General features: G+C 45.0%; 1 protein-coding gene across 3 annotated transcripts in view; it reads left to right on the plus strand.

Moving 5' to 3' along the window:
* The window catches only part of LOC129702297 (E3 ubiquitin-protein ligase RNF128), a 116,336-nt gene extending 107,412 nt beyond the window's left edge, over positions 1–8,924 (plus strand). For 2 of the 3 annotated variants that reach the window (XM_055644022.1, XM_055644021.1), the window contains exons 5-7: positions 2,110–2,206; positions 5,461–5,623; positions 7,842–8,924. In XM_055644022.1, the coding sequence (XP_055499997.1) occupies positions 2,110–2,206; positions 5,461–5,623; positions 7,842–7,960 (379 nt within the window). In that variant the 3' untranslated portion in view covers positions 7,961–8,924. The remainder of the gene's footprint in view (positions 1–2,109; positions 2,207–5,460; positions 5,624–7,841) is intronic. The other variant, XM_055644023.1, reaches the window with a different exon arrangement.
* Positions 8,925–13,585: the final 4,661 nt, after the last annotated feature.

Below are 13,585 nucleotides of genomic sequence, written 5' to 3' on the forward strand. Positions count from 1 at the left end.
AATGGTAGAATCATAGCAGCGTACAGCCCATGAATGGGTCCGCTCGGCCCATCTTGTCCATACTGACCCTGATGCCTGTCTACACTACGCCCATTCGCCCGCATTTTGTCAGCATCCCTCTACACCTTTGCCAACCAAGTACCGTGGGACAGCAAAGTAGAGCCACTGCCTCACAGCGCCAGAGACACGGGGTTTAATCCTGGCCTCGGGTGCTGTCCATGTGGAGTTTGCATGTTCTCCTCTTGACCGCGTGGATTTCAAAATAACTTGAATTGACTATCTGTGACCCTTATAATTTCATAAGTTGACATAGTCCTCTCTCCTCCTCCTCCATTCCTGTGAGGATACTAAGCCTGCGGGTCTGCCTCTAGTCTGTCGGAAAGCACCTCTGAGAGTGCAGCATTCTTTCAGTACTGCACTAGCGTGTCAGTCTTTAGACTTTTGAGATACATTGCGGAAACAGGCCCCTTGGCCCTCAGTGTCCGTGCCGACCTGCCATCACCCCGTACACTAGCACTATCCGACACTGGCGACAAATTTACCATTTTTACTGAAGCAAATTAACCTACAAACCTGTGCATCTTTGGAGTGTGGGAGGAATCCGGAGCACCCGGAGAAAACCCACACAGAAACAGGGAGAACGTACAAACTCCGTACAGACAGCAGCAGTAGTCAGGATTGAACCCGGATCTCTGACGCTGTAAAGGGCCTGTCCCACTTGGGCGTCATTTGGGTGACATTTAGGTTGTCACGGGCGTGACACGTGGAATGTTCAAAATCCTGGGGCGACATTTGGGTGTCTCATCATGTCATGCACCCCGTCATACGCTGACGTATGCTGTCCTGTGGGTGACGCCCGGTTAGTGATGAATTGCCCCCTGTCACCTGGGTCTTGTGACCTTTGTTTTGATTGTGTGGGACACTCGTGTTCATTGCTATCCACCTCCAATTTCCACAGCACTCAAAAGTTGCTCAAAGGTTTCACTACTCAAAAGTTGCGAAACAGCATTTTGTCTCACAAAGACACCTCCCAGAAAGTTGGCATGTGAAATACAGCTCCCCACTCCCATCCCCTCGACACTTCTGTTGCGGAAGTATTTTAAATACAATCTCTCTTTAAACATTGTTGTTGGCAACATCACTCATTTCCAATTCTAATACATCTTTCAGTTTAATGGCTGCTGAAACCACTTTGTTACCCCCTGGTCTGACCATTCTACTACACATCTAACTAGTTCTCCTCTCTGTTAAATGAAAATAAAGACACAAGGTGCTGAAGTAGCTTCCAAGATGACACCCAACCCAGGCGACTATTTGCTTGTTAGCCATGGAAACACACCTGGAATCACATATTACAATCGCTCATACTTTAAATCTCTCTCCGACAGAACATTTTTTACTTAACTAGAGAGCTGTCCTGAACTTCTATCTGCCTCATCGGGGACGCTCAGACTGTCTTTGATCGAACTTTACTGGCTTTACCTTGCACTTAATGCTATTCCCTTATCATGTATCTGTACTCTGCGACTGGTTCGATTGTAACCATGTATTGTCTTTCTGGTGGCTGGTTCACACACAACAAAAGCTTTTCACTGTACCTTGGTGCACGTGATAATAAACTAAACTGAAACTCACTTGCCAGGCAGCATCTCGGGAGAACATGGATAAGGTGACGTTTCGGAACGGGACCCTTCTTCAGACAGATTGCGCTGAGGAGGGGTGAGGGGATAAAGCTGGAAGAGAGGTGGAGGAGGGACAGAGTCTGGAGAGCGATAGGTGGGGGAGGTCTTTAATTGACAGATGGGTCAGACAAAGGCCAGAGATGACGAGGCATGAGGTGTGAGATAAGGAGATATTGATGGAAGATGTGCGGAGTGTGAAGCCGGAGAAACGAAAATAGGTGGAAGAAGGGGGAGGAAATGGAGAAATTGGTGTGGATCCAGCTGCAAATGTCCTCTTTGTAAACCCAATCTTCAGGAAAACTGCAGGCCTTAAACTAACGTGCAAAATCCTGGTGTTAGCTGTGGCGGGTTGGTTGGGCGGTGGTTGGTAATATATGCAGCTGGCAACCAAATATATTTCAAAATGTCTTTTTGGTCTTTCTTGCAGCCACATATTCCACAAGAGCTGCATTGATCCCTGGCTTTTGGAGCACAGAACCTGCCCCATGTGTAAATGCGACATTCTGAAAGCTCTGGGAATCGAGGTGAGTTGTCTGTGAATTCTGCTGTGCCACCTGTTGTAGAGGTTGCTGCAGGGAAAGATAAATGATCGCAAGGGGATGTGAGTTTTGTAAAGATGGACACTGAACAGAGAGAATCTTCCATTAATAAACCACCATTCATAGCCTTGATATTTTGGGATGTCTTGCAGTGAATGCAGTATATTCAGTATTGTAAAGTAGGAAACACAACAGCTAGATTGACCACAGCAAGCTTCCACAAGAGGAAAAAAAACAATGATCAGATAAATGATGAAATGAAATGAAAAAATGAAATGATTCAATTTATTGTCAGTGTACAGTACAGTAAATGCATTTTTTAGATCTCCCTGGACACTGCAAACAGAGAGAATCTTCCTTAATAAACACACCATTCATAGCCTTGATATTCTGGGATGTCTTGCAGCAAATGCAGTATATTCAGTATTGTAAAGTAGGAAACACAACAGCTAGATTGACCACAGCAAGCTTCCACAAGAGGAAAAAAAACAATGATCAGATAAATAGTTTAGTTGTGATGGTTGGAGGATTATCACAGGACAGGCCACAGATTTTTTCCCAGGCTTAATATGCGGGGAAAGAGGTTAAGAAAGACTTATTAGATACAGTGGGGAACAGGCCCTTCGGCCCACAGAGTCCATGCTGACCAGCAATCCCTGTTCCCCAACACTATTCTGCACACTAGGGACAATTTACAATTTTAGCAAAGCCAATTCACCTACAAACCTGTACATCTTTGGAGTGTGGGAGGAAACCGGAGCACACAAAGAAAACCCACCAGGTCACAGGGTGGACGTACAAACTCCATACAGACAGCACCCATCGACAGAATCGAAAGCAGGTCTCTGGCGCTGTAAGGCAGCAACTCTACCTAACCTCAAGGGTAACTTCTTCACTGGGGAAGTAGTCTGTATCTGAAATAAGTTGCTGGAGGAAGCTATAGAAAATAATACTATTATGACTTTAAAAATACAATTGGACAGATAGATGGATCAGAAGGGGTCAGAGGGATATAGGCCAAATGCAAGTAAGTGGGCCCACCCCAATATGCATAGACAAGGTGAGCAGAAGGGTCTGTTTCCGTGCTGCACGCCTTTGACTCCAAGGCTCTATTGACTGGGATGTAGATACCACTGGCTTGTGATGGATGCCACACTACTGCATGGATGTAAGATAAAACTTCAAGTTTAGGGTGGCACAGTGATGTAGCTGGTAGAGCTGCTGCCTCAAAGCACCAGAGACCCAGGTTCGATCCTGACCTCGGGTGGTATCTGTGCGGAGTTTGCACACTCTCCCAGTGACCGTGTGGGTTTCTTCCAGGTGCACCAGTTTCCTCCCAGGTCCCAAAAACGTGCACATTTGTAGATTAATTGGCCTCGAAAATTGTCCCAAATGTGTAGGGAGTGGATGAGAAAGTGTGATAACGTGGAACTAGTATGAGCGGGTGATCGATGATGGGCTGAAGGACCTGCTTCCCTGCTGTATCGTTGAATAAATCATTCTCTGAAATGTGACTTGAATATTGTGCATTTGCCTGGAATTAATAACTCATTTGAGAGAGGCTCCTTTTAACACTGCACAATTCTCAGCTGTAGACAAAATGTGTATGAAGGAACTGCAGATGCTGGTTTGCACTGAAGATGGACAAAAAATGCTGGAGTAACTCAGTGGGATGGGCAGCAGTCCGTAGAAGTGTCTTGACCCAAAAAGTCACCTGTTCCTTCTATCCAGAGATGCTGCCTGTCCCACTGAGTTACACCAGCATTTTGTGTCTATTTCAGCTGTAGACTATAGGCACAAGCCTCTGGGTGGGACTTAGACCCACAGCCATTGGCACAGTAAGTGGTAGAGCCCTGGATAGATCTGGGAGAATAGCTGCATGGCCCCCAAAAAGTGGCAAGTCAGGAGGAAAGTGAGGTGAAGAAGGCATTTGGAGTGCTTTCCTTCATTGGGAAGGATATTGAGTACAAATGTTGAGACATTATGTTACAGATGGATCGGAAAGGTTGAGAGGGGTAATGGACCAAATGCAGGCAAATGGGACCAGCACAATATGCCAACTTGATGGACATGGACAAGATGGGCTGAAGGGCCTCTTTCCATGCCGCTTACCCCCCCCCCCCACCCCCCCCTGACTCTGATGTAGGTACTACAGACCCGTGACGAACACCACTACTGTGTGGATGTAACATAGAAGTGCACGTTTAGGGCGGCACTGTGGTGCAGCTGGTAGATCTGCTGCCTCTCGGCACCAGAAACCCGAGTTCAATCCTGACCTTGGGTGCTGTCTGTGTGGAGTTTGCATGTTCTTCCTGTGACTGTGTAGGTTTCCTCTGGGCGCTCCGTTTCCTCCCACGTCCCAAAAACATGCGGGTTTGTAAGTTAATTTGGCTCTCTGTAAATTGCCCCTAGTGTGCTGGGAATGGATGGAAATATTAGATAAAATAGAACTAGTGTGAACGGGTGATCGGTTGTCAGCATGGACACGCGGGCCAAAGGGCCTGTTTCCGTGCTGCTTCTCTAAACTCTAAAATGCATAATTGTGATGCAAATTGAGTATACAAGTCGGGAGATGTTGCAGTTATATAAGACATTAGTGAAGGCCACATTTAGAGTATTGTGTTCAGTTCTGGTTGCTATGTTAGTGGAAAGATGTTGTTAGGTTGGCAAGGGTACACAAATGATTTACAAGGATTTTGCCAGGACTCGTGGGTCTGAGCTGTAGGGAGAGGTTAAATAGGCAAGGACTACACAACCTTGGAGCACAGGAGGATGAGGGGAGATCTTAGAGAGGTGTATACAATCATGAGAGGGATAGATCGGGTAAATGCACAGTCTTTTACCCAGAATAGGGTAATCAAGAACCAGAGGAGATAGAATTAAGGTAAAGGGGGGAAAATTGAATAGGAATCCGAGGTATAACATTTTCACAAATAAGGGTGGTGGGTGTATGGAACGAGCTGCCAGAGGAGGTTGTTGCGGCAGGGACTATCGCAACGTTTAAGAAATATTTAGGCACATGGATAGGACAGGCTTTGAGGGATCTGGGCCAAATGCCATAGGACAGGTGGGACTACAGTAGATGCGTCATATTGGTTGGTGTGAGCAAGTTGGGCCGTAGGGCCTGTTTCAACGCTGTATGACTTTATGCCTCTAACTTAAATGTAGTGTGAGAACACCTTGACTTTTACTGGCCTCTTGTACCTCGTATCTACATGTTTGGTTTGTAATTGCCGCAGATTGATGAGGAGAAACCTGACGAAGCTCCGGAGCTGGAGCAGGTATCCAGCAGTCCCCAAAGAAGTGGGCAGGATAGGAACACTGAAGTCCCTGAGCATGCCATCTACACTCTACCCTCAGGACAGGATGAATGCCCAGCGACTGACGACAGCCCCAGTATCAGTGAGTAGTTATTGTTTTCTGTCAGTCCAGCTAATCTGTGACACTCTACTTTGAATCTATCCAACTTCTTGATCTTTATTGAACCTACTTTATGTGTCTTGCCTTTGAGCTTTTAAATTAAACACCAAAATTGTTGCAAACGGTGATCATTTCCCTTCTCATTTACCAAAGTAGGCCGTCTCCATCACAGGAAACAGACTATTGACCGACATCTACTACAAACCTACTGCCTCCCATAGCTATCTTGACGACACTTCTTCCCACCCTGCTTCCTGTAAGGACTCTATCCCCTACTCCCAATTCCTCCGTCTACGCCGCATCTGCGCCCAGGATGAGGTGTTCCATACCAGGGCATCGGAGATGTTATCATTATTTTTAGGAAACGAGGGTTCCCCTCTTCCATTATAGATGAGGCTCTCACTAGGATGTCCTCGATATTCCTCGCGTCCGCTCTTGCTCCCTCCTCTCTCTCTCCCCCCCCCCCCCCCACCATTCGTAACAAGAAAAGAGTTCCCCTTGTCCTCACCTTCCGCCCCATCAGCCGTCGTATTCATATAATCCTCCAACATTTTCGCCACCTCCAGTGGGATCCCACCACTGGCCACATCTTCCCATCTCCATCCCTTTCTGCTATCCGCAGAGACCGTTTCCTCCGAAACTCCCTGGTCAACTCATCCCTTCCCACCCACACCCACCCCCTCCCCAGGTACTTTCCCCTGCAACACCTGTCCCTATAACACCCGTCCCTTTACCTCCCCCCTCAACTCCATCCAAAGACCCAAATAGTTTTTTTAGGTGAGGCAGAGGTTCACTTGCACATCCTCCAACCTCATCTACTGTATCCGCTGTTCCAGGTGTCAACTTCTCTACATCGGCGAGACCAAGTGCAGGCTCGCCGATCGTTTCGCTGAACACCTCCGCTCAGTCTGTCTTAACCTACCTGATCTACTGGTGGCTCAGCACTTCAAATTCCCAACCTGACCTTTCTGTCCTGGGCCTCCTCCATTGTCAGAGTGAGGCCCAGCGCAAATTGGAGGAACAGCACCTCATATTTTGCTTGGGTAGTTTACACTCCAGCGGTATGAACATTAACTTCTCTAACTTCTGATAGCCCTTGCTTTCCCTCTCTATCCCCTCCCCCTTCCCAGTTCTTCCACTAGGCTTATTGTCTCCGACTACATTCTTTCCTTGTCCCGCCCCCCTCCCGACATCAGTCTGAAGAAGGGTCTCGACCTGAAATATCATCCATTCCTTCTCTCCAGAGATGCTGACTGACCCAGCATTTTGTGTCTACCTTTGACATAGTAGGCCATTTGGCCTATTGGCTCTATGCCAGCTATCGTAACATTTCCATCAGACCCATTCCCTCACCTATTTCCTTACAACCTATTCTCTTTCATGCTCATCAACTCCTGATTCAGCTGCTACCCATCAGCACTCGGGTCAATTTCCAGGGGCTTGTTAAACTTCCTGGCATGTATTTGGGATGTGGAAGGAAACTGGAGCATGACCTCATTTAATCAGTGGTGGTCTATCTGGAGAACATGGATAGGTGATGTTTTGGATTGGGGCCATTCTTCAGATCATTTTCCCTTTTCACAGATGCTGCCTGACCTGCTGAGTCCTTCCAGCATTTTCTGTTTTGATTGTGGAACAATGGTAGAGTTGCTGACTCGCAGCGCCAGAGACCTGGGTTTGATCTTTACTACGGGTGCTGTCTGTGTGGAGTTTGTATGTTCCCCCTATGATCCCATGGGTTTTCTTTGGGTGCTCCAATTTTGTCCCACATCCTAAAGACATGCAGGTTTGTAGGTTAATTGACGGCTGTAAATTGTCCTTGGTGTGTAGGATGCGAAACTGGGATAACATAGAGCAAGTGTGAATTGGTGATCAATGGTCAGCGTGGACTTGGTTGGCCCGAAGGGCTTGTTTCGACATTGTTCCTCAAAACTAAACTAAATGTCATGTTTCCAACCTCTAGTTTTTTTTTAAATTCTTCATTCACTTTTGATTTATGAGGCGAGTTGAAGGTTTAGTGCAATATTTATTAAGGATTCTTTTAAAGAAGTCATGCAAGACAGCATGGTATATCCTAGCTGTCTTGGCACATGCAATCGTCTCTTCCCTGTGTGTAGATCACGATTTCTCTCTGCTCTCTGCTCCCCCCCCCCCCCCCCCCCCTCTTCCCCCCCCCCCCCCCCCCCCCCCCCCCCACCAGGTGAAGAACAACGCCTTTTCAATAATGAAGCTCGGGGGAATGCTCTATCTGTGTATGTTCTGCCACAGGACAACCCTGCCTACGAAGAAATTGACCTGCGCGATGAAGTGAAGTCTTGAATCATCCCAAAGTGGTAAAACTCTGAAGACGGCATCAGCCACCAACTGATATGGAAGGAGCCTCTCTCCAGCGAACGTTTCGTTCAAAGTCTTTGTGGACTGGCTCGCAATCTACTTTCTGCTGCATTTTTTTTATGCCAATGTTTTAAAATAAAAGTCATTTTAGATAGCCTATATATAATGGACAACGTGATTAATACTGATGCTGGATTCCCGGGATTTCATGCAATCGGTCGGATTAATTTTCCCTTGGTCCAGTGACTGTGGGGTTGTAGAGAAAGGCAGAGATTACAGAACGTCATGCTTAACCATTGGATGGTGCAAGTTCGGAGGTCATTTAAACCTCTGCGCTCCAAACGTGAATGGGCTGTCGTACTTTCCCCAAGGTAGATAACGTCTGTAGTGGAATCTATTTTGTTGTGGGCCTTTAAACCATGCCTGCACTCTGCTGATCGCTACATGAAATTGCACTATACCTTTGAAGAAAATGCAGGCAAAAGGTTAACTGTCTACTATCAAAGCAGTGCTAATGCAAATAAAACCAGTTGTCGATTGGTGGTATCTCTCCTGGATAATTTGACCCCTGATATGGAAAATACTTTTGATTAATCTTCCACACTGTCATAATGGTGTTGCTGGTCCACTTGCTTCATAATTTGTGATGCATTTACCAGTATTTTACTTTGCTGAAAATAATAAAGAATTTTAATTTTTTTTTAATTTTGGGGGGGGGAGGGGGGGGGGGAACAAGTGATGTTATCAATCATAAAGGCAAGTTAGTCATTCCATTCTAGGCTCCCGAAAAGGGCTGTCATAAACAACTTGACACTGAAGTTGCTTTTAATCAAAGTTTATGGTCAAAGAGCATTTTAAATAACCCTCTACAGAATTGGCTTTTACTGATTTTTGTTTTCAAAAGCAAACTGAAATCGTCAATAAAGTTAAATCTATTTTGGAGATAAAATATGTTTGTGGAGATGTTATTTGAATTATTTTTTTTAGCAATTATTTGCGACTGCTGTTATACAAAATAAAAAATAAAAGCGGAGCAACTATTCGGGAGAGGAATCTCCTGCGAATCTATAGGCATACGTTATCATCAGATGGGTAACTGGAAATTTTGCTTCCATATACTTTTCCCCCCCCCTTCAGTTTCCAGAGTATTTTCGAGGACAACGCTCAGAATGTTAAATTCTTGTTGAAAGCTGTATTTTCTGCTGCTAATCATAGACAATATCTTTAGGAATCCCTGGAGTGGAAGTGACAGGGAAAACTATGATCATTTATTTTTTGTAATATACTTCTGCAACTGCCTAACTTTAATCTTGCTCTAAGAGTGCTTCCGCACAATGGAAAGCTAACTATTTTTGTTTGGAAGGTGAGAAATTTGTGTAGCATTGAACAATGACTGGTGACATTTATATTCACTGTACTACCTGGGAAGGTATTGTTGATTGTTGACGGGCTCAGTTGGTATTCTGTAACTCTATAACCCCAGCAGGATTGCAATAGCCCCTTCCAGTCACTGTGAATCACCCCCTAGTGCTCCTTGAACTTCGAATCGTGGAAAACCTTATGAAAGCCCAGTGCCTACAACTCAATTTTGCACTTTTTTAGAAATGTTTCCTGCTCTGTGTTACTTTGGTGGTCTGAGATCTTGCCCGCTTGTCATCTCCCAACAAAGTACCACAAGACCTTGTGCTTGGTTTTGTGGCTCACCTTCCCAGAGATATTGGAAAGTTATACTTGTCCATGTAATATGGATATGGAGGGATATGGTTTATGTGCAGATAGATAAGTGATAGTCTTGGCATCATGTTTGGCGCGGACATTGTGGGCCAAAGGGCCTGCTCTTGTGCTGTATTGTTCTATATGCTATATCCACAATTACTTTTGCAGTAAATGGAGTGCTCTTAACAACTTTGCATTCTAGATAGGAAACCCAATTGCTCCTTTGGACAATCCAATTCACTGCTAAAAAGAAGACTTTCTATTGCTTTAGATTTAATATTTTTAGTGCAGTGTAACACATTTTCCAAGCATCAGTTTGGTAGGAAACACAACAAAGTTTAACAACCTTCGTTAAAGTTAACAACCATTATAGCATTTCAGTGAACGGATGTTAAGCTTCTCACAGAATGGTTCTGTATGTCTAATAATTCCGGTGGATGAAAAGATGCCAGGCCATTATTTCAAAGAGTAGCAGGTAAACTCACCAAATTGATCAGGTTTATATTTATCCCTGAATCAACATCTGAAACAAATGATCTGTCCATGATCATCTTGTGATATTTGTGTGAGCCTGCTATTGAGTATACTGTTGGTTATATTTCGTACATTATAATACAGGGCCCCAACCGCCTTTCCGGCAACTGATGGTCTGGCACCCCCTTTATTCCAGACAAAATGACGAGAGCATGCTTGAAATCTCCCCACCCCAAAAACAAAAGTGGCACCTAGGCTGGATGATGCGACTGATCTTGACCTCATCGGGACTTCCGTGTCTGAACGGCAGGTCAAATTTACCACCTGCGGCCGGGGCTCTGGAACTCCAGCCCAGCCAGAGCCGGCAGATCAGTTCCCATAGTCAATGTTCGAGACTGACCTTACGCCCCTGCAGCCTAAGTGGACCGTCCTGGTACCATTGGACTCTTCTCTGAACCTCTGTTGGTCCAGCAAAGCGGATATTCAAGCAAGGCTCTGGAACCAATGGTGCTGGAAAATCGGTGATGGATCTGTATCGACTAAAAAGACTTTGATTACCTTTTTATCAGATGACTTGATGGGGCAGCACAGTGGTGCAGCTAACAGAACTGCAGCCTCTAGTAACCCAGGTTCAATCCTGGCCTCGGGTGATGTCTGTGTGGAGTGTGCACATTCTCCCTTTGACTGTGTGGGTTTCCACCTGATGTTCTGCACCACTTTTGTTCCTCAGCCCTGCACTGTGGTAGGTTAATTGCCCCCTGTGGACTGTAAATCGCCCCCTGATATGTATATGAGTGGTCGGAACTGGTGGTAGTTGACAGGAACATGAGGAGAATAGGATTGTTCTGTGAACCAGCATGGACTCAATGGGACAAAATGGCCGTCTTCTGTGTCCAGGAAATATGGTATATGGACTTGATTTAATGTAGCCCTCTTGTAATCTTGCCGATATTAGAAACAGATTTTGAATCTGGTATTTTGATGTTGCTTTGTGCTCACCAGCTAGTTTAATTTAATGCTGCTAACTAGAAGCATCTGAGGCACTGTATGCTTCCCTGCCACCCTACAAAGTGGGGATCTACCTGATGTTTCACCAACTACAGTGCTTCGTTATTCCTTCCCCTTCGTTGTACATACAATTATGTAACTGGAAGCTTACAAGACCTCGTAAGAAACAGCTCACTATTTGAGAGGTTGGTGATTTGCTGTTTTGATGTTATCCTGGCACAATTGGTGATCAAAGTAAAAGCAGCCATTTTAACGCCAATGCATATAAGTTCATATGTGATAGGAGCAACATTAGACCATTCGACCCATCATTGTCTACTCCGTCATTCAATCATGGCTGACCCCATTCTCCTGCCTTTTCCCCCATAACCCCTGACACTCGAGAATCTGTCAGTCTCCACCTTAAAAATATTAATTGACTTGGCCAGCACAGCCGTCTGTGGCAATGAATTCCGCACATTCACCACCCTCTGACTAAAGGAATTCTCCTCATTGCTTTGCTAAAGATACATCCTTTTATTCTGAAGCTGTGCCCTCTGGTCCTAGATTGTCCCACTAGTGGAAACATCCTCTTCACATCCACTCTGTTCACTATCCATCCTCTCCACATCCACTATCTCACTAAGAAACTACATACATACATGTGTTGGACAAGCCCTGTGTATGTTCCAGGGAACATATCAATTCAACGTTGCAGGGGAACATTGGCCATTACCTTTTCATTCTCCTACCTAACTTGGTTGCTGTAACTGGAGTCGCAGTGTTATCTTATCCTACACTTCTAAACAAAAATACCCAACTCCAATCATCCCATCAGTTATCAAAGCTATTGTTTATCTTTGTGTAAATGGAAGGTACAATTGAATGGGATGCAATTCATGTCACACCTTATCAAACGGAGGGAGCTGGAGAGGTTAAAATCATCCCATACCCTCAACCTCAAAACACCATCCATTTCTTGAAGAAGGGTCCCGAACCCAAACGTCACCTATCCATGTTCTCCAGAGATGCTGCCTGACCGGCTGAGTTACTCCAGCACTTTGTGTCATCTATTTTTATAGTTAGTTTATCTCCTAATAAAATGTCAGAAGAAAACCGAAGGCCTTAATTATTTTAAATATAAAATCACACATTAGGACAATATACACCATTCTTCATCTTAATCTCATGCACTTGATTTTGGGGATTTGAATTAATCTTTTCTTATCTTGCCACCTGGGTGATCAGCATTGTAAATGTGTTTCCTGTGAACCCAACTTCTCAAAGCACTTTGAGAAATCAGTGGTTTATGGGGGTTTTTTTACGATTTAAAAATTAAGGAATGATTATTTGTACTAGAATTTTCTGCTTGAGAATTTATTGTACACATGATTTAAAAAAAAATTATTAGAATTCCTTTATCAACCTGTAAATGATGTTCTAATAAACTGTATTGTTTCTAAATTAATTTCTCAGTCTGAAATAATCATCATACTGCTGGACTCCTTTGGCCACTCCTGACACCAGACTCTGGAAAGGACACATTATTCTAAGGTCCCTCTTCAATATGTTCTGAAAGCCTCCTTGAGAAAACGTGGCTGTCTTCTGGGAATCTTGGGGCCGAGGATTGCTCAAATGAACATAGAGCATCCAAGATGGTATTAAGAGCCATCGGAAACACACAGAAGCCTTGTGTGTGTAACCGAAGAAGTTAATCACCTCAAGCAAGCCAACTAGACAGCACGTCCAGGTCCACATCACGGGAGTCTGTGGGTCCCAAAGGCAACAAACAGCTGAATGGAAGCTAGAGCAAAATATAAAGTGCTGGAGGAACTCGGGAGATAGGCAGCATGGATAGGTGACGTTTCAGGTCATGACCCTATCTCAGTGATTATATTCGGGAGGAGAAAGCTGGAAAATAGAGGTGGAGGTGGGAAAAGCTTGGTGTGTGCTAGGTGGATACAGGTGAAGGGAGTTTGGCTGGCAGATGGGTGGAGTAAGTGACAAAGGCTGGCGATGAAAAGGAGACAAAAGGGTGCCGGATAAGGAGAGAAGAAGTGTAAAATGTAAAGCCAGAGGGAAGGATGTAGGTAGAAGGGCACAGGGGGGAGGAGTAAGAAGGGTGGGATAGTGGAGAAAATGGGTGTGCACTGGGGCAGGGGACCATGAGAAGGAGGGGTGATGGGGGGTGATTACTTAAAAATGGAGAATTCAATGTTCATATCTTTGGGTTAGCCTACCCAAGCAGAATATTATCCATTTTGGTGGCAAAAACGGGAAAGCAGATTATTATCTAAATGGTGGCCGATTGGGAAAGGGGGAGATGCAGCGAGACCTGGGTGTCATGGTACACCAGTCATTGAAGGTAGGCATGCAGGTGCAGCAGGCAGTAAAGAAAGCGAATGGTATGTTGGCTTTCATAGCAAGAGGATT

This window comes from Leucoraja erinacea, chromosome 12 (genome assembly GCF_028641065.1).
Source record: "Leucoraja erinacea ecotype New England chromosome 12, Leri_hhj_1, whole genome shotgun sequence".
NCBI lineage: Eukaryota > Metazoa > Chordata > Chondrichthyes > Rajiformes > Rajidae > Leucoraja > Leucoraja erinaceus.